Raw genomic sequence first — 27,617 nt, 5'->3', positions numbered from 1 at the left:
TAAAGTTTTCTTTTTCTTTTGTGTCAGTGTGTGTTTATTTAACTATATTTTTAACTGTGGAACTACAAGTGCCAGCGGGCCCTTTAATGCCCCGCAGGCTGGGACTTGTGCTTCTCCAAGTCCCAGCTTGCAGGGGAGGCTTGCTGGGACTCATAGTTCCACAGTTAAAAACAATAGTTTATTCTATTTCTTACACTCAAATCAGCTCGATGCCCACCGCCCAGGGGCATCGAGGACAGCACCAGGCTTCAGCCTGGTCAGGTAAGTCCTGGAGGGGGGGGGCCAGGCTGACCGGTCAGAGGGTTAATGATTTGGCCGGGGGGACTTGTATAAAAAGTCTACCCCCGGCTGTGGCATTACCCTGCTGGCTGGTTGAGCCTGGGGCTGGTTCTTAAAATACGGGGGACCCGTAGTCATTTTGTCCCCTGGGGCTGGTTGTTAAAAATCGTGGAACCCCTATTTGCCAGGTTCCCTGATTTTTAATTACCGGCCCCGGCTCTTTCAGCCTGGTGCTGGTTATGGCTGTGGGGGGGACCCCACGCTGTTTTTTTATTTACATTTATTTATTTTACCTTTTTTTTTACACTGCAGCCTGCACGGATCTGACTGATCCGTGCAGGCTTAAAGCAAATACGACAGGAAAATAAGGTGTATTTTCCTGTCGTATTTTCGTGGCTGTTTCAGGCCAATTAGCAGCCGTATTATCAATACGGCTGCTTAGTAAATCAGGAACCACCATTCTTTTGCATGGTGATTCCTGTCATATCCTATCGATGGTGTAGACATTTGTATTTGTAAATACAAATGTCCCATCTCCCGCCGGTAGGTGTGCGCATGCGCAAAAGAAACTTAAACTGGATTGATGGCTAAAGTTTCTTCTGCGCATGCGCACGGATCCCGGCCGAGTAGGCTGCCCGCAGCGACCCCTCCCGTTGCTCTGCACACCCTCCAGATGTTGTGGAACTACATGTCCCAGCATGCCGAGGTTTTTTTGGGCATGCTCTTATAGGAAAAAATGTGGCAATGCATGTTGGAACATGTAGTTTCACAACATCTGGAGGGCCACAAGTTGAAGACCCATGGTTTTATAGCCATCGATGGTTCCTGCTCCAGAAGCCATCGATGGCAACCATCGATGGGGGATGTGCCGATGGCCATCCCTAATATTATTCGTCACATCCCCGCTTTCTAACTGGCGCTTATTTCTAATTGACTCACGCCTCCGCTTGTGGCCAATCATCCGATTGGCCAGCCAGTCTTTCCATCTTTGGCATTGACAGCGGCCCTGCCTCTTCCGTTGATTGGCTACAGTGGCTTTCCTGTCGCCTGTGATTGGATACACGCAGCCGTGCAGTCTCCTGCTATTAGCTACATCGCCTCAACTTGCACGCACCGATTAGCTGTATCACATTACTGCTATGATGGTGATTGGCTGCTCGGAGTCAGCGCACTTCTCTGATTGGTTGCCTCTCCCTTCTGGTTTCCTCCGCCTGAGTATTGGCCGCCATCTTGCTGTCAGTCTGTGCGGAAGCCGCTCCCGATACAGGACATGGCTGCCCGGCTCCCGGCCTGTGTGGTGGACTGCGGCACGGGGTGAGACTGTGGCAGGGGAGAGGCGGGTGTGTGAGGGGCTGGGAAGGCGCTTACATGTGTTGTATTACCACAGCTGGGCATCATTCAGATAGGTGAGGGGCGGGTGTGTGATGGGTGAGGAGGGCATGCACTCACCCTGTACGCTGCCCACGCACCCCTCATACACCCGGGCACGCAGTGGTGAAGTGAGTGGGTGTATGATGGGCGAGGAGGGCGTACACTTGTGAGTGTGTGAATGATGGCCATGTACACATTAGTAAGGAGGGCACATATTGGTGAGTGGGTGTATAATAGGGGCACACATCGCTGAGTGAGTCTATTGTGGGCGAGGAGGGCATGCAGTGGTGAGTGTATTGTGGGCGAGGATGGCATGGAGAGGTGACAGGGTGTATGATGGGCGAGGAGGGCGCACAGTGGAGAGGTGACAGGGTGTATGATGGGTGAGGAGGGTGCACAGTGGAGAGGTGAGTGTGGGTGTATGATGGGTGAGGAGGGTGCACAGTGGAGAGGTCACAGGGTGTATGATGGGTGAGGAGGGTGCACAGTGGAGAGGTGAGTTGGTGTATGTATTAAGGAGCGAGGAGGGCGCATGGTGGAGGGTGGATGTATGATGGACGCACAGTGGAGAGGTGAGTGGGTGTATGATGGTTGAGAAGGGCGCACGGTGGAGAGGTGGGTGTATGATGGGCACACAGTGGAGAGGTGGGTGTATGATGGGCACACAGTGGAGAGGTGGGTGTATGATGGGCACACAGTGGAGAGGTGGGTGTATGATGGGCGAGGAGGGTGCACAGTGACGAGTGGATGTATGATGGGTGCACAGTGGAGAGGTGAGTGGATGTATGATGGGCACGGAGGGCGCACAGTGGCGAGTGGGTGAGGAGGGCATGCAGTGGCGAGTGGGTGGATTGTGGGTGAGGATGGCATGGAGAGGAGAGTGGGTGTATGATGTTCGAGGAGGGCGCACAGTGGAGAGTGGATGTATGATGGGCGTACAGTGGAGAGGTGAGTGGGTGCATGATGGGTGAGGAGGGCGCACTGTGAAGTGGTGAGTAGGTGCATGATGGGGAGTGGGTTATTAATCTGTGGCACTGTGGATCTGGTCTTGGCTGAGCCGCTGGTTGGGACGATTTCAATCTGACTAGATCACTTAGAAATGGAGCACTGATTGGTCCGTGTGTATAGCCGCGGGTGATGCGCTGGCTTTCCCCAGATTGCGGTGCTTTGCCTATTACAAATTGTGGGCACAGAGCATCGTGGGCACACCGCATCGTGGGCACACCGCGATGTGTGCTGAGTGATCGCGCTGAAACACATCGCTCAGCAAAAGAGCCGGGTCACCCCGTGTTTACGGGTCACAACAGATTTGTCCACATAATAATACTGCAGTGTTCCGGAGCAATGATTGATTTTCATCTGCTTTTATTCATTACCAGATTTTGGTCCTCGCCGGACAGATAAATCTATTGTGTACCCAGCTTAAAGCACCAAATACACAGCTCCAAGGTGAGCGATGGTGGGGGGAGTGACGGCCACGTTACTATTGGTGGGCACACCTATGAATGGGGAGGGGGCCGCTGGTGCAAACGTGCAGTGTGCAGGGATTAATAACAGCTGTAGATGAGTGAACACGATGGGGGAAATAAGTGGATGGATAATGCAGTATATTGTAGTTTTGCACTGGGGGATTCTGGGAAATTATTCTGTACACATAGCTGGATGTTGATGCTGTGTTTGAATTCCATTTGAACAACTGAGATCAAATTTCGCACCCAAAAGCAGAATGAGACCGTTCTGTAAAATCTTAAAAAGAAAAGTAAAGTTGTGCTGCTGTGACTGCAGCCTTTGGAACGCTGGGCAGAAGAGGGTTCCAGGCACTTGCTCAGTGTAGCTGCGTTGTGGGATCGGGGAATGCAGGAAGACCCACGTCAGTGGGGGCTGCTGATAGGATCGGCATTCCTCAGGGCTGGATGCATGGGACATTTCAGGTGTGCAGCTGGGTGGGGACGTAGGTTGGGCCACATAATTACTTCCTGCTTGTTCTCTCCTCTACATATAAGGAAGTTTTCTCTGTCACCCTCTATTTAGTGGGCAGGAAGTGTGCTGGCCAGGGCTGTAGTTCCACATTATGGTCACTGATTGTGCAAGATGCAGTTTTCCCCGTGCTAAGATTTGTGAATGTGTAAAGCACTGCTGGTATTCTGCACTGGATGCAGCGAGTGTGCAAACCCTGCTGGTATTCTGTGCTGGATGCAGCGAGCGTGCAAGCCCTGCTGGCATTCTGCGCTGGATGCAGCGAGCGTGCAAGCCCTGCTGGTATTCTGCGCTGGATGCAGCGAGCGTGCAAGCCCTGCTGGTATTCTGCGCTGGATGCAGCGAGCGTGCAAGCCCTGCTGGTATTCTGCGCTGGATGCAGCGAGCGTGCAAAGCACTGCTTGTATTCTGCGCTGGATGCAGCGAGCGTGCAAAGCACTGCTTGTATTCTGCGCTGGATGCAGCGAGCGTGCAAAGCACTGCTGGTATTCTGCGCTGGATGCAGCGAGCGTGCAAAGCACTGCAGGTATTCTGCGCTGGATGCAGCGAGCGTGCAAAGCACTGCAGGTATTCTGCGCTGGATGCAGCGAGAGTGCAAGCACTGCAGGTATTCTGCGCTGGATGCAGCGAGAGTGCAAGCCCTGCTGGTATTCTGCGCTGGATGCAGCGAGCGTGCAAGCCCTGCTGGTATTCTGCGCTATGAGCCTGATTATGGTGCATTCACTATCTTGCAAATGACCCAGTGTTGGGAGATGGGGGTGATGGTATTGCGTTCTACTCAGACTAATGTGGGGTGGTGCAGCAAATTCGGGGCTCTGTCTATGCCCTTGGTGAACTAGCGCAATTGGGTATGAATTGCGCACTCACTGGTGCCACAGGCAACAGTGAGTGCACAATTCATACCCAATTTCGAAAGGACACAGTGTACCTATGTACAGTATGCTGTGCTAGGGATCCCTCCTCGATTGTAATGGCCTGTAGTGACCTGATGCCGCTTCCTCCGATGCAGCACTGGATCACACATGCAATTAGGAGGCGCATACTTATACCAGACTAGTGTTCATTCTAGCACCCGCCATCTTTGAAAACCCATGCAGTTTCTGTTCCCTGCCTGGGGTGTCGCTGTCTGCTGTGGTGTTTCTAGCACAGGTCCGGTTTGCATATCGGTGCTGATATATAGACCACACTGCTAGTAGCACTACAGCAGACAGCGACACCCCAGGCAGGGAAGAGGAACTGCATGAGTTTTCAAAGATGCCAGGTGCTAGAATGAACAGTACCGGACGCCTCCGTCTGTATTACCATAAGCAGCTCTATGTACGGGACTGTGCATGCGATAGGTTGTAGCGCGCATGCTCAAGGCTAAACAGCATCAGAAATGAGCAACTGTTTTTACAGTCCCTTCGCACCTTGACTGGCAGGAAGACGGCTTTTGGGGGTCGTAACTGGAAGTTTCCTGGGAGTGTCCATGAAAACCGCAAGTGTATTCAGACGTTTTTATGGAGGTCTGTGAGCACCGGCCACATTCAGCCTGTCTCTGTCGCAGAGCTGTGGAAGGGTCAGAGCTACGCACACTTGCACAGATTGGGTAAATGATCCAATGGACGTCCGTCGCCGATAATTTCACAAATCATTTGCAAACTTGCACGGGTCGGGTATTCACTCTGTCTGGGCAGTGACTATCTGATCGCAGGGCTCTAGAAATTCGCACAGCAGCAGTCCGATTTGAATCGGATCCTATGACCGAATCTGAATCAGGCCCCATATGCTTGGACAAAGCACTGCTATTATTGTGCACTGTCTGCGTTATGGGGTTCTGTAGTGTGGACTAGTATTACAGTATGTGCTGTATGTAATGTGTTTGCAATGCTGTATACAGTGAGCATGTGGCAGTCCTGGATTTTCTGTGCTGTACTGGTGTCCTAGTTTATCTGCGCTGTGTACAGTGAGCCTGCTGCAGCGCTGGTGTTTCTGTGCTGTGTACAGTGAGCCTGCTGCAGTTCTGGTGTTTCTGCACTGTATACAGTGAGCCTGCTGCAATGCTGGTGTTTCTGCACTGTATACAGTGAGCATGCGGCTGTTCTGGTATTTTTGCTTTCTATACAGTGAGTGTGCTGAAATTTTTGCACTGTATACAGTGAGTGTGCTGGAATTTCTGTGCTGGTATATATGCGCTGCATACAGTGAGTGTGCTGCGGTGCTGGAATTTCTGTACTGTGTACAGTGAGCCTGCTGCAGTGCTGGTGTATCTGCGCTGTGTACAGTAAGCCTGCTGCAGTGCTGGTGTTTCTGTGCTGTGTACATTGAGCCTGCTGCAGTGTTGGTGTTTCTCTGCTGTGTACAGTGAGCCTGCTGCAGTGCTGGTGTTTCTGTGCTGTGTACAGTGAGCCTGCTGTAGTGCTGGTGTTTCTGTGCTGTGTACAGTGAGCCTGCTGCAGTGTTGGTGTTTCTCTGCTGTGTACAGTGAGCCTGCTGCAGTGCTGGTGTTTCTGTGCTGTGTACAGTGAGCCTGCTGCAGTGCTGGTGTTTCTGTGCTGTGTACAGTGAGGCTGCTGCAGTGCTGGTGTTTCTCTGCTGTGTACAGTGAGGCTGGTGTTTCTCTGCTGTGTACAGTGAGCCTGCTGCAGTGCTGGTGTTTCTCTGCTGTGTACAGTGAGCCTGCTGTAGTGCTGGTGTTTCTGTGCTGTGTACAGTGAGCCTGCTGTAGTGCTGGTGTTTCTGTGCTGTGTACAGTGAGCCTGCTGCAGTTCTGGCCTTTCAGGCTATAAAAGGATATTTATACCCTGCGCTATCTTAAATCCTTCAGACTTATACAGATTGCATTATGGAGACAGGGCAAGGTCCAACACTCCTAACCCATATTCTTGTTCCTCCCATTAACAGCTGAAATTTGACTTGAAGTTGTTTTGATTGCGCAGTGGGCGGGGCATACTGCGCAGTGAGCTGCTGCCAATTCAGTGCATGTCTGTAGTGTGTTTATGAACGGAATGGATGGTCTGGGGTAGGTTTTGTGATTTTCTCTACTGTGGAACTAACATCCCAGAATGCCCTGCCACAGCTGTGCTATTAAGGTATGCTAAATCTGTCAGGGCATGCTGGAATGTGTAGTTCTACAGCATCTGGAGCACCCTGCCATAAGCATTACTCTAAATTCCGGCATGTGGGGACACTGGCCCAGTGTTCTCCCCTCTCTACATATTAATGTGAGTTTCCGCTTTGCTGATGTTAAAAGTGGAAGTGAGTCATGATCAGCAGTTCCCACTTTACATTCACCACGTCCTGCAATAGCTGTGCAGGGGGGCGGCAGCCGCAGAACCCTGACTTTATATTACTAGCCATAGTGACCTGTAAGGGCGGAGATGGGCTGCTAGAATAAGTGTGGGGGGCCCCTCCGCGGGTGCGGTGTTATACCCCATATGTGCGGAGTTGGGGATGGGATTGTACATGAATAAATCAGACGAATGGCACAGGACGTCCAGTTGATGATCAAGTGCAGATCTGGAGCCTCTGTTCTGTGTTCTAGCTTACACTTGTAATATAAATGTGAGACCTGGTTCTTTCATAATCCTTTCCCAGTGAGATGCCGTGTCTGATACCCTGTCCTACACACCATTTCATCAGTGGAGCTTACTAACGGTATTACCTGGTTCTGCTTTGTACTGCAGGAGCTGGGACCACATGTCTGCCTAGATAACTTATCAATGCACAAATCGGGTCCGCTCACCGTGGATCCCTCAAGGCCCCCATATGTTATTTATTCGTCCAACTTGTCTTAAGCGCCCCCGGCAGCTCCCCGGAGGGCTAACATCCGATACTTGATGTGCCATTTTTTTTACATCAACGAGGCGCCACTAAAAATGTCAGTAAAGGGTTAATTATTAAAACCAAAATGCATAGGGTACTCCCCCTCCACGAACTACTGTACCTTCCCCTGCATTATCTGGATTGGCAGAGCACACACACACTTGCGGCTTTGGGAACATACTTTAAGTCGACAATTAAAGGTTGACCGGATCGGATGGTCGACATGAATGTTTTTCTGGGGTCATGCAGTTCTGCTGAGCTCCAGGCCAGGTGTCCTGTGTTGTGTTCCTGTATAGTGGCCGATGCTCAGTTAGATCGGTGACATCACTCAGGTGCATGGAAGGGTATTGGCAGGTGTGTGTGCATAGGCCTGATAAATGGAATGTGTGACGGTGGATATAAGATAAGTGATTGCTGGTGACATCGTCCAGTGAGTGCAATCACTTCCCGGCGTGGGTGGATCACTCCGCCTCAATCTGTACATAGGGACATTACCCCTGGGGGAGGGGGGTGCTGAGGAATGATCACATTGTAAAACAAGTCTCAGCAAGCAGAGGTCCTTGTGCAGGTTATATGTGGGATTACATACAGAACACGTGTTATCAATGGTGTCTTACAGGATTACACACAGCACGCATGTACAGCCCTTCCAACGTGTTATCAGTGGTGTCTTATTGATAACATACAGAACGCATGTATACAGCCCTCCCACGTGTTCTCAGTGGTGTCTTATGGGATAACATACAGCACGCATGTATACAGCCCTCCCACGTGTTCTCAGTGGTGTCTTATGGGATAACATACAGCACGCATGTATACAGCCCTCCCACGTGTTCTCAGTGGTGTCTTGCGGAAATACATACTGTACAGCACACATGTATTTAGCCCTCCCACTTGTTCTCAGTGGTGTCTTACAGAAATACATACAGCACACGCATGTATACAGTCCTACAACATGTTTCAGTGGTGTCTTGCGGTTTGTGTTTTTCAGATATACGAAGCTAGGATATGCTGGAAATACAGAACCGCAGTTTATCATCCCATCATGTAAGTGCTCATTGTATATAAAGTGTGTATGGCTGAGGGCCACTGGGCGACTTTTCAGGGATTATGATGTACTGTAGCGAGCTATGAGCTTGCTGGGGCAGGAGGGGATGGATTTGATGTAGCGAGCTGTGTGCTTGCTAGGGCAGTGGGGGATGATTATGATGTAGCGAGCTGTGTGCTTGCTGGGGCAGGGGGGATGATTATTATGTAGTGAGCTGTGCGCTTGCTAGGGCAGTGGGGGATGATTATGATGTAGCGAGCTGTGCGCTTGCCGGAGCAGGGGGGATGATTATGATGTAGCGAGCTGTGCACTTGCTTGCGCAGGGGAATGATTATGATATAGTGAGCTGTGTGCTTGCTAGGGCAGTGGGGGATGATTATGATGTAGCGAGCTGTGCGCTTGCCGGATCAGGGGAGATGATTATGATGTAGCGAGCTGTGTGCTTGCTGAGGCAGTGGGGGATGATTATGATGTAGCGAGCTGTGCGCTTGCTGGTGCAGGGGGGTGATTATGATGTAGCGAGCTGTGTGCTTGCTGGGGCAGTGGGGGGTGATTATGATGTAGCGAGCTCTGCGCTTGCCGGAGCAGGGGAGATGATTATGATGTAGCAAGCTGTGCACTTGCCGGGGCAGTGGGGGATGATTATGATGTAGCGAGCTGTACGCTTGCTAGGGCAGTGGGGGATGATTTAGATGTAGCGAGCTGTGCGCTTTCTAGGGCAGTGGGGGGATGATTATGATGTAGCGAGCTGTGTGCTTGCTAGGGCAGTGGGGATGATTATGATGTAGCGAGCTGAGCGCTTGCTGGCGCATGGGAGGTGATTATGATATATCGAGCTGTGCGCTTGCTGGGGCGGGGGGGGGGGTGATTATGATGTAGCGAGCTGTGCGCTTGCTGGGGCGGGGGGGGGGGTGATTATGATGTAGCGAGCTGTGCGCTTGCTGGGGTGGGGGGGTGATCATGATGTAGCGAGCTGTGCGCTTGGTGGCGCAGGGGGGGGTGATTATGATATATCGAGCTGTGCGCTTGCTGGGGTGGGGGGGGGGGGGGTGATTATGATGTAGCGAGCTGTACTGCTGTGGTGGTGGGGTTCATCATGAAGTAGCAGGCAGCCCTCCGGTCTGTGGGGAGGGGGCTTGTTATGTAGTTTATGCTCTTCCTAGGGCAGAGTAGTTCAGTAATAGTGAGCATGGCTGGGGGAGTGGCCTATGTATGATCTACCGGCCGTGCACTTGCTATGACTGAAGGGATCAGTATGGTGGTACGGCGGAGCGCTTGCTGCCATTGCAGGTTGCACAGTAATTTCCACATCTGCTTTTTCTCAGGTATTGCCATCAAGGAGTCGGCCAAAGTCGGGGACCAAGCTCAGAGACGTCTCATGAAGGGTGTGGATGACCTGGACTTCTTCATCGGGGATGAGGCAATAGACAAACCCACATATGCAACTAAGGTATTGCACAGTAGTGCCTAGCGAGCTGGCTGAGGTGCTCGGTTACAGAGCGTCGCTGGGGAAGTGCTTGTATACAGGCCTTATTCACTTCTGATCGCAGTACAAATTAGTTGTCAAAATGGGCAGAGCCATGTGCACTGCAGGTGGGGCAGATGTAACATGTGCAGAGAGAGTTAAATTTGTGTGTTGAAACTGAAATCTTAATTGCAGTGTAAAAATAATGCAGCCAGTATTTACCCTGCACAGAAACAATAGGTACTTGTGTATTATCATGGCGCCGGCGTGCGCGGACCGAATGTGATTTAACACACCCCCACTATCCACGTCAACCCAAAGCGTGGCGAGCGCATGTGGTACGTGTCCTCCCGATCTGTTCATACCCCCACTATCGACGTCTGCGTGGAGTTGATTTTATAAAGTGTGGCGAGCGCAGCGAGCCACCGAGCCCACGCTTCAGGCTCGTTTTCCGCTGCGCTCTCCACACTTTATAAAATCAACTCAACGCCGGCTCGCTGCGCTCACCAGGCTTCGGGCTGATTTGGCTAGTGGGGGCGTGCTAAATAACAGCGCCGTGATAATACACAAGTACCAACACAAAATAACACGCCCAAATATAACTCTCTCTGCACATGTTGCATCTGCCCCACCTGCAGTGCACATGGTTGTTTCCATTTTGAGAACAAATTTATACTGCGATCAGATCTGAATAAGGCCCATAGTAACAAATGGGAGATGTTTTACACTTTGGGGTCAATTCAGTTAGGGTTGTTGTTTCCGCCCCTGCAGTAAGTCTTGCACATAGCAATTTCAGCAGCAGTTATAGGGCAAATACGTTAGGCCGGGATACTTGCCACACAGGCCTAATTGTATTGCTGTCGATACACAGTGGTTGGTCTTTCTAGTCAAATCATTTTCGAGCAGTTTGAAATAACCATGGAAACGTCACACAGATAGAACCTCGGTCAGGATTTGAACTCCTGTGCACCAATGTGCACCTTACTGTTTATTAATGAAGCGGAACCTGTTCTGTGAGGGAAATGTTCTGAGATACTGGGATTCTTGTTTCCTAGCTCCCCACGGTGCTACCAGTCCTGACTCCTTATTGTAATGTAGCGTACAGTATGTCAGGGGCTGAGTCCTGTTCTATTAGTCCGTGTGTATGTATTGTACGGCTCTGCTTAGTAACCCCTATGGTTGGAGACCCCCGTACAAGGCTGCAAACACTGACTATGGCCCGCATGTCATTGCTGTTCTCATCCACAGATCTATTCTAGGCTACATTATTTCATTCCCCAGTGTACAGAATATATGGAGCCTCCCCTTTCAGGAATAATTGTGCTGATGTGTTTGTTACTCTCTCTGACTTCCCAGAAATAGCGAGATTGTGTTCTGGGCTCAGTGTGAGATTGACAGACGTTCGCTGGTTCCTGCCTCCATACTCTGACTCTCCCACTCAGTGCTATTAGGATTAACACCTTCTGCTAGAGCGAAGCACCTGGTGTGGCATCCTTCGCTGGCCATACACTAGAACCATATTGTGTACGAATGCATGATTTTGACGGGTTGTGCGACCAATTGTATGCACATTGTGTGGTATATTGGTCGAGAGGTCAGTCCTCAGATCTTACGTGCTGCAGGTATGATCAGTCGTGAGTTGGTTTTTCGCATGCGATCAGTCATTCGATGGCTCGTAGAACCTGAGTTTCCCGGACACTCCTACCCCACCGTGAGACGATCGATCATATGCAGCAGTTGGATCGCACGAAGGGCCGTTGGCTCATCGTGTGTCAAAAATGCCTCAAATCGTTCAAGGGAAATTGTGACACAATCAGAATCACAAGTCTATGGCCATCTTTAGAATAATGTGGAATATTTAAGATTTCCGACACCATTTCCCTTGAACTCCCCGGCAGCTTCCCAGACACGTGATACATCTTGGCCGTTAGTAGCGTCTTCAGACGTGCAGCAGGTAGGATCACAGGATCCATCTCACCAGGATTGGTCACGTGTCTGCGTAGGAGCGGGACAGTTCTGCTGGATCGTCAGGGGCTACTGTGATCATGTATACACCCACGCACCTACAGTATATACACACTCGCTCATCTGTCACTCACATCTTATAGATCCAAGCTGGATGAGATTGTATCAAACTGCGTAATTATGTGCCCCTGAGAATACTGGGGGTGCAGCGTATGAGGCGTGGTGTAATTCATGGTTTCCTCCTTTTTATTGTGACATTCTGAATAAGGAATTCTCTCATTGGGGGAGATTGTGCTTTCTAAAGGTCCCCATACACTGTGCGATTTGGGCCCGATTTCACCAGATTTGGATGGATCAGGCAGTGGAACCGGCCCAAACCGTATGTGCAGACATGCCATCCGACCCGATGCGTGGTCCCGTGTGCACCGGGTCGGGATGTCGGACCGGCTGCACATAAGATTTGGTAAATCTTATGTGCAGCCTGGAGGTGGGCAGGGGACGCGGCGGATGGGGAGCGGAGCGGGCTGATGCAAGGAGCCAGGCAGGGGAGGGGCACTGACCTGGGCGGTGATCGCCGCAAGCAGGGAGCCGGTGGTCCGGGGCGGTGAACGCAGTGATGGGTACCAGAGACCCTGTAGCGTGGGGGAAGCTGGACAGCAGCGGGCGCACATAGAAATTAATGGACAGTCAGTGATTGGCTGAGAGGTCTGTCAGAGAGCTCTCAGCCAATCACTGGCTGTCCATTCATTTCTCTGTGTTTTTTTCTTTTTTCTTTTTTTTTTTTTACTATGTGCACCTGCTGCTGCCCGGCTTCCCCTACGCTACTCTGCAATCTGGTCCCCTCGCTGCCCAGTAAGTGAACTCACTGCCTGGCTCTGTGCTTGCAGCCGCCACCCGCTCTGCTCAGCTCCCTCTGACAGCAGCTCCTCAGGGACTGCATGTGATGAATGGCATGCGATTCATCACATGCAAAACTTGGCACATCAAGTGCCAAATTGTGTGTGATCCCCCTGGGGAGTTGTCAGTAGATTAGGTCCTTCGGACAAGTCAGCCTAATGTATGGGGGCCTTAAGTCACTGGGAGTTAATTCAATTGTTGGAGGACCAGTCCTAACGTTGTTGGGGGCCAGGTTCACCTTAGCTGCAGTTCTTCAGACAGTTAGCCACTCCATACAACTAATCCCATGCATTAGGGCACAAAAATGTCCACCCTCGTGAACAGCATGGGTCTGAATGCACAAACAATTGCTTTAGACGGGAGTTACCAACCATTGAATCGACCCAATCATGTCTTGAAGTATGATGGATTATTGGGTAGTGCCAGGGTCCTGGCATGATGGGTGATCACCATATTACTGTATATAATGTTGGACTGTGTCTCCCGTCACAGAATTATGCAGCATATGTTGCCGATACATGCACATGCTTTGACCTGTTGGTGCACTTCAATGAAAGCCGCGTTCCCCGGGGTGTGAATCCCCACTTTAGACATCGGCCAACGTCCTCATTTGTCAGTTGTAGCTGTACTGATTGCAGTCCCTTCGCTGTGTGGCTGAAAACTAGTTCCGTTCTGCTATACAGTGGTCATAATCATGTTCTATACCACTTATTCTGGGCACCGCTGATGTTTCTATAATATTTGCTGGAAGTACCAGTGCGTTGTGCCACCTTCCCTCATTAAAGCTTCAATATTGCCCGTTTTCCATATGTTGCTATGTCTGTTGTCCGTATCTGTAACTTATGCATCAGAGTTTTTTTTGCGTTTAATGTATGATTCCAATTTGCTGTATGTGGGATACTGTGTGGTCTAGTTTTGCTGGTCTCAGGCACTCTGTCCGTGCAGCAATCACCATACAAATGTGTTCTGTGTTAGGGACTCTGGCAAAGTGATCCCCATTGGCAGGTCATAATGTCCACTGTACCTACTTTCTGTCCTTTCTTTCTCCGGTAGTGGCCAATTCGTCATGGAATTGTGGAAGATTGGGACCTGATGGAGCGGTTTATGGAGCAGGTTATATTCAAGTATCTAAGGGCTGAACCTGAAGACCATTACTTCCTCCTGGTGAGAATTCCTCCTTTATTATTGGGCTGAAGGCAGAACGGCTCGCTGGCACAGCTGCATTAGTTGCCCGGCTCGCTTATGCAGCTGCAGGCATTGGCCGTTTTGCTTAAGCAGCTGTATTAGTTTCCTGGCTCGCTTATGCAGCTGCGGGGATTGCCCGGCTTGCTGGCATGGCCGCAGTTGTCACATCCTATCTAATGTCCTATGTCTTTCTCCCATGCAGACGGAGCCCCCTCTGAACACACCAGAAAACCGCGAGTACACGGCAGAGATCATGTTTGAGTCTTTCAATGTCCCCGGGCTGTATATCGCTGTACAGGTATAGAAACATAGAATTTGACGGCAGATAAGAACCACTTAGCCCATCTAGTCTGCCCCCTTTTTAAACATGTTACCTCAAACCATATTTGATCCTTATTTCTTTGTAAGGATATCAATATGCTTATCCCAAGCATGTTTACATTGTACTACTGTATTTACCTCTACCACCTCTGATGGTAGGCTATTCCACTTATCTACTACTCTTTCTGTGAAGTAATTCTTCCTCACATTTCCCCTGAATCTTCCTCCCTCTAGTTTCAGTGCATGTCCTCGTGTTCTGTTGCTCCTCTTCCTGTGAAGAATGTCTCCCACCTGTACCTTGTTAAAGCCCTTGATATATTTGAAAGTTTCTATCATGTCCCCCCTTTCCCTTCTCTGCTCTAAAGTATACATATCCCCTTCCCGACATATGACGTACATTTACGTCATATGTCGGTTGCGGGGGAATCAAGCCAGCTCACGGAGTGAGCTGGCTTGAAAGAGAGCAGGTAATGGCTGTATATTACAGCCAGGTACCTGCTCTCACGGCCACGAGCGGCGAGTTCGCCGATCGTGGCCGTTTAACCCTTTAAGCACCGCGGGCAAAGCGCCCGCAGTGCTTAAATAGCTGATCGGAGGGGGGGCGCCCCCCTCCGGCGCCGATCGGGGCCCCCCGCGGCGAGATCGGAGGGTGCCGATCGGTTGCCATGGCAGCCAGGGGTCTAATGTAGACCCCTGTGCTGGCCGTGTCAGCATTCCTATTACATCCTGCCTGAGGCAGGATGTAATAGAAAGTGCTGAAAATCACTATGTTCAGCCATAGAGCTCTATGGCTGAACCTAGTACAGGCGATCGCGCCCCCTAGTGGTCAAGTACACTAGGGGGCCTTGTAGTAAAAGTAAAAAAAAAAAAAAAAAAAAATAAGTTTAAAAATAAAAAAAAAATAAAAAAATATTAAAAGTTCAAATCACCCCCCTTTCCCCATTTCACAAATAAAAATAAATAAAAAATAAAAAAAATAAACATATTTGGTATCGCCGCGTTCCTAAAAGTCCGATCTATTAAAATATAACATTAGTTATCCCGCACGGTTAAAGGCGTAAACGGAAAATAATTCCCAACGCCAAAACTACGTTTTTTGGTCGCATCGCCTACCCAAAAAAAAATAACTAAAAGAGATCAGAAAGTCGCCCATATCCCATAATGGTATTAATTAAAAAGTACACTTCAGCCCGCAAAAAATTAGCCCTCACCCAGGTCCGTAGGTGGAAAAATAAAAAAGTTATAAGCCGCAGAACATGGCGACGCAAATTAGAAAAAACATAAAATTTTCTATTTTTTTTTTTAGTGGTAAAACATAACGAAAACTATATAAGTTTGGTATCACCGGAATCGTAACGACCCATAGAATAAAGATAACCCATCATTTTAAACGAACTATGAACTCCAAAAAAAACGTAACCAGCGCAAAATTGTGGAATTGCGGTTTTTTTCTTTTTTACCCCACATTGAATTATTTCCTGATTCCCCAGAATATTATACGGTATAGTAAATGGTACCATTAAAAAGTACAACTTGTCCCGCAAAAAAAAAGCCCTCATGTGTCTATATAGCCGGAAAATTAAAAAAGTTACGCTTATTTGAACGCGAGGAGGAAAAAAAATTAACAAAAAAGGCCTCGTCGGGAAGGGGATATTAAGATCTTTAATCTTTCCTGGTACGTTTTGTGATGTAGGCCATGCACCATTTTAGTTGCTCTTCTTTGTACAGTCTCTAATGTATTTATATCCTTCTGGAGATATGGCCTCCAGAACTGAACACAATACTCTAGGTGAGGTCATACCAATGACCTATACAGTGGCATTATTACTTCTTTCTTTCTGATACCTCTCCCTATGCAACCAAGCATCTGACTTGCCTTCTTCATTGCTTTGTTACATTGCATACCTCCTTTTAAGTCCCCTGAAATAGTGACTTAAAAGCAGGTAGACAATGTAACAAAGCAATGAAGAAGGCAAGTATGTCTTCTGAATTTGTATCTCATTATAAAATATGTATACTTTATGTGTACTGTATGGTTCGGGTAGATGACACTTGTTAAATAGGTGACTGATGTCCCGGCCTAATGCATTACGTGCTATCACATTACTATCAGTGACTGCTGTGGGTGTGATTACCAGGGTTACTGTGCTAGCCATGTGCTGGGCTACAGGATACCGCTCCCCTGATGCTGTACAGCTGCTTTGGAACTACACATCCCAGCATACCCTGCCTCTGATATGCATGATCTAATACGTCAGACCTAAGGCGGGGATAGATACCGCAGCAGTACAGAGTATGTATGGTATGTGTAGATGTATATGTAGGTAGGTATATAGGTAGGTATGTTGTAGATGTATAGGTAGGTATGTGTAGATGTATAGGTATGTATGTTATCTGTAGATGTGTAGGTAGGTAGGGGTAGATGTATAGGTGTGTAGGTAGGGGTAGATGTATAGGTATGTATGTTATCTGTAGATGTGTAGGTAGGTAGGGGTAGATGTATAGCTGTGTAGGTAGGGGTAGATGTATAGGTATGTATGTTATCTGTAGATGTGTAGGTATGGTATGTGTAGGTAGGTATGCACTGTATGTGTATGGTATATGTAGGTATGTACTGTATGTGTAGTCTGTTGTATTCCCCACTTACAGTGAACAGTAGCAATGTTAGTACAGGGGTGAAGGCTGTGTTCCGGCTGTGACGCTGATTTCCCTTTTGTGTGTCTCTTCCCAGGCTGTACTTGCGTTGGCAGCGTCTTGGACATCCAGACAGGTGGGCGAGCGCACACTCACTGGCACTGTAATAGACAGCGGAGATGGAGTCACTCACGTCATTCCAGTGGTAAGTACCACCTAGAAGAACTGACCATGTGTGTCGGGGTGCCTACAAGTGATGGACTGGAGACCAAAGCAAGCTTCTGCTCATGTCGCTCCAGAACTACCACGTTAACATTATATCGATGGACAGATCCTACTACAAATGGTAACACGTGGGCTCAGACTCTGAGTCTTTCTAGTATTTAATGGCAAAGCTGGAGCAATGACACTTTGGTTTACCAGGAGTCTATTACTGAATGTCCCGGCTCACAGGCGCACTGGTAACAATGGGGCTGGGAATGTAAGTCCCATGCAGACACGCACGGGCGGGCTTCCATCCTGCTCTTGTATAGAGGTACAGAAGGTGGAGGTGAAGGCGCAGGCTGGTGTACCCCGAGCACAGGAATGTCTCTTGCTTAGAACGTGGACCTCTTTTTTGCATGCATGTCCCCATATTCTTTAAGTATGAAGAACACCATAAGTGCCTTGCCCATGGAAAAGGGGAAAACCAAATAAAGCAGCACCTCCAAATAATCTTGTGCTGTCCCACCAAAACCACTTCCCCAACCACTGCAATCTTAAATATGTGGACAGACTGAAGCAAATCCCGTCCCTCATAACAAAAATAAACCTAAAGACCACATATAAACACAATTTCTCGAGAATCTTATGGCTTAGGGGGTGCCATGAAAAAAGTTCTGATATTCTAGGGCGCCACGATTCAAAAACGTTACGGAAATAACTTTCTGTGGCAGGAACTGTTCTCATATGTACCTTTCCTGCAGTAGCAGCAAGGGGAACAAGAACTATGCAAGATGAGAAACAGTTGGCCCTCTACTGCCACCATGTGATTGGAATATGTATTGCGGAATATGACAACTAGCCTGTACTTTTTTTGTATTTATGGTGCTTGTGTATTATCACGGCGACCAAATAGTTTACGTATGGCAGCACTGGGATCACATCACATGCGATGCAATGGTACTTGTGCAGTTTCACGGCACCCCTGCCCGCGGATCGCATTGCACGCAAATCGCATGAGATGCAGTGCAATTTAGCACACCCCCACTATCCACGTCACCCCGAAGCGTGGGAAGTGCCCGCGGTATGCATCCTCCTGACATGTTCATACCCCCACTATCCACGTCGGCGTGGAGTTGATTTTATAAAGTGTGGTGAGCGCAGCAGCCACCGAACTGGGAAGCACAGCGGAAAACGAGCCCGAAGCATGGCGAGCAGACACGGAATACACGTCAAGTAATCTGAGTCCCCGCGCAAGGCTCACTGCGCTCGGGCTCGTTTTACGTGGCCCCTTGCGAGACTCCCCACGCTTCGGGGTGACGTGGATAGTGGGGCTGTGCCAAACGTGGATCGTGGGAGTGTGCTGCATCGCATGTGATCAAATCGCATACCATGCGATACTACTACGCTGAATAGGACACGACGTTAACTACTTAACGTGCGCCGTGATAATACACAAGTAACGTATTTATTTATTACCATTTATTTATATAGCGCACACATATTCCACAGTGCTGTACAGTGAACACATCAGGCCTACCACATGTACACACACACGCATTCTAATGAGATCGCTTAGAATATTCCCCTAAATCGTTATGTGTGTAGGCCCCATTAATATTGTGTTTTTTTTTCTTTTTCTAACTTTTCCATTTCATTCCCCAATGACCCCACAATTCCCTCTGTCTGGTCGCCCCTTCTCTCCTCTTCCTTACACTCTACATGCTGAAACTAGCCAGGGGTTTCCTGTATTTCATCAACCTGTTTAAGCTTTAACCAATGGTCTTGTTCTAAACCAGGGAGCCGCACAGGAGTTACTTGTTAGCCCAGTTGCGTCGCCCTGGTCCAAGCAATTAGCGACTTCCTACTTCGGGAGCTTTTTGCTTACAGAGCCAGTGCTGTCGGCCATTATGGACAGATTGAACATCTTGTCCCCTCTTGCATAACACTTGGCAAGCCACCAGACTGGCCATTATCAGTGAAGGCTGAACACGGCGCTACATATGTAGGTTTGTATATATTATATTGTTCCGCTCTGTCTTTCAGGCTGAGGGCTACGTCATTGGAAGCTGCATTAAGCACATCCCCATCGCTGGAAGAGACATCACATACTTCATCCAGCAGCTGCTCAGAGACCGAGAAGTTGGGATTCCTCCCGAGCAATCCTTGGAAACGGCAAAGGCTGTAAAGGTACTGGGCGCTGCTCTCCGTGTATGCGTATAAGGGCAGAACGCTGGCTGGCCGCTCTCGCTGGTCATGTGCTCTGGATTTTTTTTTTTTTATATCAATTATTTTTACTTTTGAAAGAGTTATATTAGAATCAGGCTTAAAAATTAGCGGTCTCCAGTGTTGGCGAGTGGTCTGAATGTGACACTGTTGTAGCTGAGATAAAGAGATGATGGACAGCTCCTCCATACCCAGGAATTGGGCTGCAGGTTTATAGTATGGAAATCGGTAAACCCCTACGGCGCACGCGTCACACTGTGTATGCACAAAGGTTCTGGTGGAATTGAGACACGCGGTATTAGAAGGTGCTGGGTGTTCATGGGAGAGAAGAGATGTATAGTCTTATGGGCATCTCATGGGAGTGTCCTCCCAGCTGTGTTTGTGTATGCAGATAGGACACTCAGGCAGAAGATCTGTACCTGCCGCAGTAATACAGCAGATTTCCATGGTGGTGTCTAAAGAGGCAGAAGGCGTATTGCAGCGCCTACAGATGCTCAAAGTGGGCATGTCAGTCCTTGCACATCATACAACCAGCTTTGTGGCTTCAGACAGACAACCAGAAAAACCACAGCTGGCGCTTTTCATATAAGACTACCGCATGCCAGGAATAATAATGTCTATTGTATTATTGGTGAATGAGCAATATGTCTAATCTGCCTCTTCCTGCTACGTTGATGCCTAAATCAATGGCATCAAGGGGCATGGGCGGAGCTTAGCGAAGCTGCAGCTGGTCATTCACCAATCACTGAAGCCTGAAATTCTGTTCCCATCCTTTCCCCCTTCTACACTGTACATCACCGATTGTGTCATCTGTTCTCTGAGATGATCTCCATGCTTAGTGTTAACCCCTTGTTTTCCAGGAGCGCTTCAGCTATGTCTGCCCTGATCTAGTTAAAGAATTCACTAAGTACGACACAGACGGCATCAAGTGGATCAAGCAGTACACAGGGGTCAATGCGATATCTAAGAAGGAATTCAACATCGATGTCGGCTACGAGAGATTCCTGGGCCCTGAGATCTTCTTCCACCCAGAGGTCAGAATTGTCCCTGCACATCCAGTACAGTCGTAGTCTTCTACGTTTATGTCCACCGTTCCGGGATAGGTGTTCTATAGATAGGTGGCGCCTCGCGTATTCTCGTGGCTGGAGAGACCAGGCTTGTAATTTATAATGGGCGGGAATAATTGTTGCAGATGAAGTGCCCTGGCTGACGGAGGGCTTCCATTTTTACTTATTGATGTTTTCGTTTTTTATGTGTAGTTTGCCAATCCAGATTTTACCCAGCCCATCTCGGAGGTAGTGGATGAGGTTATTCAGAATTGTCCCATTGATGTCCGGCGCCCGCTGTACAAGGTAATTGAAGTATTTGTGTTGGGTTTTTTTTCCCTGCTTGGTTTTCTTGTACTGGTTTCACCTGGAAATATCTCTGGTGTATATGGAACAGCTTCCATGTTACTAATGTAGATCTGCCCACTGCACAGAATATCGTCCTCTCTGGAGGTTCCACCATGTTCAGAGACTTTGGCCGTCGCCTGCAGAGAGACTTAAAGAGAACCGTTGATGCCAGACTGAAGCTGAGCGAGGAACTTAGCGGAGGCCGACTCAAGGTGAGTGCCCCCAGGTCCAAGTGGCGCGAGGGTTATACGGAAGCATTTTCGCTCACGTTATAAGTGGAGATGTGTTGCTAAAGTACTGGTAGCAAAATGCTGCACTCACGGGGACTGGTGAACATCATCTAAACAGCAGAAAACACATTACTGTATATACTGAACGTTCTGTAATTTTTGCACATTTAAGGTCATGCAGCCTCTTGCTATGCTGTCAGTGACTTGTATATGTCAGTTGTAGGTTAGATATATCTACTTTCAATAAAGCCACCTCTGGACGGTCAGTGTTTTAAGCAGGTCTTGTCTTGTCTCCACAATGGCCTCTTATCTGCTGAGCAAGCCATAAATAAAGCGCATTTATCAATCGTTTAACAATTCCATGCGAGCTCTTCTCATTGTCCTGTCTTCCTCTTTAGCCCAAGCCCATCGATGTCCAGGTGATTACGCACCACATGCAGAGATACGCCGTCTGGTTTGGAGGCTCCATGCTGGCGTCCACAGTAAGTCTGTCCCCGTTGCTTTTGCTCACTCTAGAAGTGGAACCTGGTATGAAAGAAAATAGAATTAGACTCTGTCCTTTCTTATAAATGCCTGCAGGGGTCCCAGGAAAAATCAGAAGTCCTTAATCAATGCTACGTACCCCCTTAATGCCTGGATGTGTAATGGAGAGCCTGTAAAAATATGGGGCCCGTTTATTAACGAGTGGTAGCGATTTAAACCTCGTTGCCTGTGATGAATCGTGCTTCAGCCAATCCGCTCCTGTCGTCATGTGTTTGAAAAATGACCGTTGGAAGTTGATTGGCTGGCTCTCCATTTATCATACACAAAGTTTAAATGGCTAAAACTCATTGATAAATCGGCCCCTGAGTGTTTTTCGGACGCAGAGTGTTCCTAGTATTAATATGCCTACAGTATGTATGTTAGTATCTCCAGAGCTAGGACGTATGAATGACCTTGGTTCGTTATATCAGAGGATCAGCCATATCCGCAAATCTTACTGTGCACATCTGGCACAATCTGACTCTTCTGTTTCCTTTCAGCCGGAGTTTTACCAAGTTTGCCACACCAAAAAAGACTACGAGGAGATTGGGCCAAGTATCTGTCGTCACAACCCGGTGTTCGGGGTCATGTCTTAAATCCGGTGACGGCTTCCTATTGCTCGTCCGCTGCCGGAGGGTGCTGGGGTGCAGCCGGTGGGTGTACGCCAGTCTCCTCCGATCATTGCCAGGAGTTCTCTTCAGATTGTGGTTTAATAAAAGCGCTGGGTTGTAGTTCTGTGCCCTGGTATTTTGTATGGACTTAATCTCATCGTCTATGTAAGCATTGGTTCTTCACACATTTGTATGGGGACATAATGTGTGTCACATATGTAGACCAGCGACCAACCTCTGCGGAGCTTCCTGTGACTGGTCATGGGAACCGCTTGCCGTCTTTTTCTATCTTTTTATCGGGACCAATTTGTAGGTTTTGGTTCCTTAGCGTACGACCTGGAAACCGAGAGCTTCTATCATATGCTGTATCCTGTCTGCTTGTCTCCTGGACATAGACAGATTTCTGTTCTTCGCTTGCACACACGGCTCCGACCATATCGGCAAATGTATGGTCACTTTTGATTAAAAAGAATTAATTGGTAAGGTTGGTTTGTGAAGCCTAAAATTTATTCCAATAAAGACCACAGTATCTTTTTTACAAGCCATCTCTGCTCTCTTTCTGTATCTGTAGCGTCACACTTCCTGCGTACCTGTGGGTATCAACCTTACGGACTTAGATCTTGGGAACAGATGGCAGGATCTTCTAATGCTTCCCCCTATAATGTCATCTGAAATGTACAATGTCAGCCGGCCGGTTGGATGAGGCCTTCTGATCACTGCTAACCACCATCCAGGTTTATCTGTTCCTGGGCCAGTAATAACCGTTACTATATATATAGTTCTGACATACGCCATGGCAGCTTACGGTAAATAACCGGCTGGTTATATAACAGCATGTATGGGGGTAACTGTGTAAAGTACAGTAACTGCCTGCAGATTTGGTATGATGACCTTCTGTGAGTAATGGGGTATATGTCTGAGCAATATAACAAAGCTGTCTACGTGCTTCATATGTAGCAGAGCAGAATCCCAACAGAGTCCCTACCGCAACCTTAACCAAAATCACCCAAGAGTACCATACCAATCCCCCCCCCCCCTATAGTGTTTTGTGTACAGGTGATCTGCTGACCGCCTGTACACCCACAGCAGGGTCTGCTGGCGTTTGACATTGTAACTGGGCCCACCTAGTTACGTCAGGCAGTGCGTATTCAGCCAATGTTACCCGATCTGCCTATAGATATATTTGCAGCTCTATAGACATCTTTAAACGGATCAGACAGCAGTTTTTTTTTTATTCATATGCACAGCCCCAGCAGTCGTGACTGACATCACAACTGGGTGAACATTTACATGCAACCACCCTATTGCGTTTTCAATCAATGACTGCTCGTGCAGCGGGTATGTGGGTGGTCGGCGGATTGCCTGTCCACACACAGCGTGATGCCCTGATATATCGGGGTATCAGCTGTGTTGCACAGCCGATGCAATATGTCTGTGATCAATGTCGTTCAGACGTGTCGCTGGTATACTCTGGCCGAAGCCCCAGCAACATTTTGGCTTTTCAGTTGATCTGCAGATCCATCTTTAAGTGAGCATAAGCCTCTGACCAGTACTGCAAATGTGCTGAGCATGAGAGAATTGTCCCCTGGAATACGTAACCATTTCATGACAAAAATTCAACGTTGCCTCTTGGCAGCGTCCCTAATGAGTTTTCTCCTGGTCCTGCCCAGTAGACAGTTTGCTCCCACCTTCGCCAGTATCTTCTACTTCATACTAATGCGTTCAGTAGTAATATGGGGTGGGTAGAAAAATAATAATTTATTTCGGTACTTGTTTCCTATCTGGGCGCCCACGATTTTAATCGCGGGCATCGGGGGTAAAATCGGGGCCATCGCGGCCGATAAAAAATCGGGTGCGATGTGCCAGACGCGATGCCCGCGATTTTCCCATAGAGAACAATGTTAAATGCCTCAATTTACCCGCGATGACCGCGATTTACCATAGGAAACAATGTTAAATGGATCAATTTCCCCAAATTATCATAGGGAACAATGGGAAATGGGGTAAAAACACCCCTGAACATAAAAATGTCCCCCCAAAAGTAGTTGACGCCACCCCGCCATCAACGTGAACCCGAAGCGTGGCGAGCGGCGGCGGTACGCGTCCTCCGACCTTTTCATGCCCTACTATCCACTAGGGCGTGGAGTGAGAATAGAATAGTGTGGCGAGCGCAGCAAGCCACCGAGCCCGAAGCGTGGCGAGCGGACGCGGATACCTTCACAGGTAAACGCGTCCCTTCGCGGACTTCACAGGTATCCGCGTGGCCACGGACACCTGTGAAGCCCGCGAGGGGACGCGTTTACCTGTGAAGGTATCCGCGTGCGCTCGCCACGCTTCGGGCTCGGTGGCTCGCTGCGCTCGCCACACTATTCTATTCTCAACTCCACGACGACGTGGATAGTAGGGCATGAAAAGGTCGGAGGACGCGTACCGCCGCCCCTCGCGGGCTCGCTGCGCTCGCCACGCTTCGGGTTGGCGTGGATCGTGGGGTGGCGTTAAAAATTTGGGGGGACATTTAAGGGTTAATTGTGCCTATTTGGGCTCTGTAGCCCATTTAACATTGATTCCTATGGCCACATCGGGTCCATTGAGGCATTTAACAGTAAAATCGCGTCGGTCGGGCCATTTAACATTGATTCCTATGGGAAATCGGGTGCATCGCGTCGTGGGCATCGCGGGTACATTTATGGCCGGCCGCGACGCGACCGACGCGATTTCCATGTTTAACATGGGTTTCAATGGGAAATCGTGGGCATCGCGTCGGTCGCGTCGCGGCCAGACATAAATGTACCCGCGATCACCACGACGGGCGCCCAGATAGGAAACAAGTACCTTTATTTCCGGTTTCTTATATAGCGCGCACATATTCCGCAGCGCTTTACAGAGTATATATGGACATTCACATCAGTTACCAGTGGAGCTTACAATCTATATTCCCTACCACATGTACACACACACACACAGACATTCTAGGGTTTATCTTGTTGGGAGCCAATTATCCTCCCAATATATTTTTGGCTTGTGGGAGGAAACCGGAGTAAACCCAGGCAAGCACGGGGAGAATATACAAACTCCACACAGTTATAGCCATGGTAGAAATCGGACCCATGACCTCAGCGCTGTAAGGCAATAATGCTAACCACTACACCGTCCGTACTGCCCCGTATATATAACACATGGTGGGGATAGAACCCATGACCTCAGCGCTGTGAGGCAGTAATGCTAACCATTACACCATCTGGACTGCCCCGTATATATAACACATGGTGGGGATAGAACCCATGAGCTCAGCGCTGTGAGGCAGTAATGCTAACCACTACACCGTCCGTACTGCCCCGTATATATAAAACACATGGTGGGGATAGAACCCATGACCTCAGTGCTGTGAGGCAGTAATGCTAACCACTACACCGTCCGTACTGCCCCGTATATATAACACATGGTGGGGATAGAACCCATGACCTCAGCGCTGTGAGGCAGTAATGCTAACCATTACACCATCCGTACTGCCCCGTATATATAACACATGGTGGGGATAGAACCCATGACCTCAGTGCTGTGAGGCAGTAATACTAACCATTACACCATCTGGACTGCCCCGTATATATAACACATGGTGGGGATAGAACCCATGACCTCAGCGCTGTGAGGCAGTAATGATATAACCATTACACCGTCCATACTGCCCCGTATATATAACACATGGTGGGGATAGAACCCATGACCTCAGTGCGGTGAGGCAGTAATGTAACCATTACACCATCTGTACTGCCCCGTATATATAACACATGGTGGGGATAGAACCCATGACCTCAGCGCTGTGAGGCAGTAATGTAACCATTACACCATCTGTACTGCCCCATATATATATATATATATATATATATAACACATGGTGGGGATAGAACCCATGATCTCAGCGCTGTGAGGCAGTAATGCTAACCATTACACCATCTGTACTGCCCCGTATATATAACACATGGTGGGGATAGGACCCATGACCTCAACGCTGTGAGGCAGTAATGCTAACCATTACACCATCCGTACTGCCCCGTATATATATAACACATGGTGGGAATAGAACCCATGACCTCAGCGCTGTGAGGCAGTAATGTAACCATTACACTGTCCGTACTGCCCCGTATATATAACACATTGTGGGAATAGAACCCATGACCTCAGCGCTGTGAGGCAGTAATGATATAACCATTGCACCATCCATACTGCCCCGTATATATAACACATGGTGGGAATAGAACCCATGACCTCAGCGCTGTGAGGCAGTAATGATATAACCATTGCACCATCCATACTGCCCCGTATATATAACACATGGTGGGGATAGAACCCATGACCTCAGCGCTGTGAGGCAGTAATGCTAACCATTACACCGTACGTACTGCCTCGTATGTATAACACATGGTGGGGATAGAACCCATGACCTCAGTGCTGTTAGGCAGTAATGCTAACCATTACACCGTCCGTACTGCCTCGTATATATAACACATGGTGGGGATAGAACCCATGACCTCAGTGCTGTTAGGCAGTAATGCTAACCATTACACCGTCCGTACTGCCTCGTATATATAACACATGGTGGGGATAGAACCCATGACCTCAGCGCTGTGAGGCAGTAATGTAACCATTACACCATCCGTACTGCCCCGTATATATAACACATGATGGGGATAGAACCCATGACCTCAGTGCTGTGAAGCAGTAATGTAACCATTACACCGTCCGTACTGCCCAGTATATATAACACATGGTGGGAATAGTACCCATGACCTCAGTGCTGTGAAGCAGTAATGCTAACCACTACACCGTCCGTACTGCCCCATATATATAACACATGGTGGGGATAGAACCCATGACCTCAGTGCTGTCAGGCAGTAATGCTAACCACTACACCGTCCGTACTGCCCCGTATATATAACACATGGTGGGGATAGAACCCATGACCTCAGTGCTGTGAGGCAGTAATACTAACCATTACACCATCCGTACTGCCCCGTATATATAACACATGGTGGGGATAGAACCCATGACCTCAGTGCTGTGAGGCAGTAATGTAACCATTACACCATCCGTATTGCCCGTATATATAACACATGGTGGGGATAGAACCGATGACCTCAGTGCTGTGAGGCAGAATACTAACCATTACACCATCCGTACTGCCCCGTATATATAACACATGGGGATAGAACCCATGACCTCAGCGCTGTGAGGCAGTAATGCTAACCATTACACCATCCGTACTGCCCCGTATATATAACACATGGTGGGGATAGAACCCATGACCTCAGTGCTGTGAGGCAGTAATACTAACCATTACACCATCCGTACTGCCCCGTATATATAACACATGGTGGGAATAGAACCCATGACCCCAGTGCTGTGAGGCAGTAATGCTAACCACTACACCGTCCGTACTGCCCAGTTTATATAACACATGGTGGGAATAGAACCCATGACCTCCGCGCT

General features: G+C 48.7%; 1 protein-coding gene across 1 annotated transcript; it reads left to right on the top strand.

Moving 5' to 3' along the window:
* Positions 1 to 1,444: 1,444 nt before the first annotated feature.
* On the top strand, positions 1,445 to 22,671 carry ACTR3 (actin related protein 3). The gene is made up of 12 exons (XM_083154340.1): positions 1,445 to 1,593; positions 8,423 to 8,478; positions 9,805 to 9,929; positions 13,860 to 13,970; positions 14,194 to 14,289; positions 17,044 to 17,151; positions 19,194 to 19,337; positions 20,234 to 20,407; positions 20,633 to 20,725; positions 20,854 to 20,979; positions 21,396 to 21,479; positions 22,020 to 22,671. The coding sequence occupies exons 1-12, from the start codon at positions 1,550 to 1,552 to the stop codon at positions 22,113 to 22,115; spliced, it is 1,257 nt and encodes a 418-aa protein (XP_083010466.1). The 5' UTR covers positions 1,445 to 1,549; the 3' UTR covers positions 22,116 to 22,671.
* Positions 22,672 to 27,617: the final 4,946 nt, after the last annotated feature.

The sequence above is a fragment of the Crinia signifera genome, chromosome 7, assembly GCF_055691185.1.
Source record: "Crinia signifera chromosome 7, ASM5569118v1, whole genome shotgun sequence".
Lineage (NCBI taxonomy): Eukaryota > Metazoa > Chordata > Amphibia > Anura > Myobatrachidae > Crinia > Crinia signifera.
This window is presented reverse-complemented; position numbering and strand designations above follow the sequence as displayed.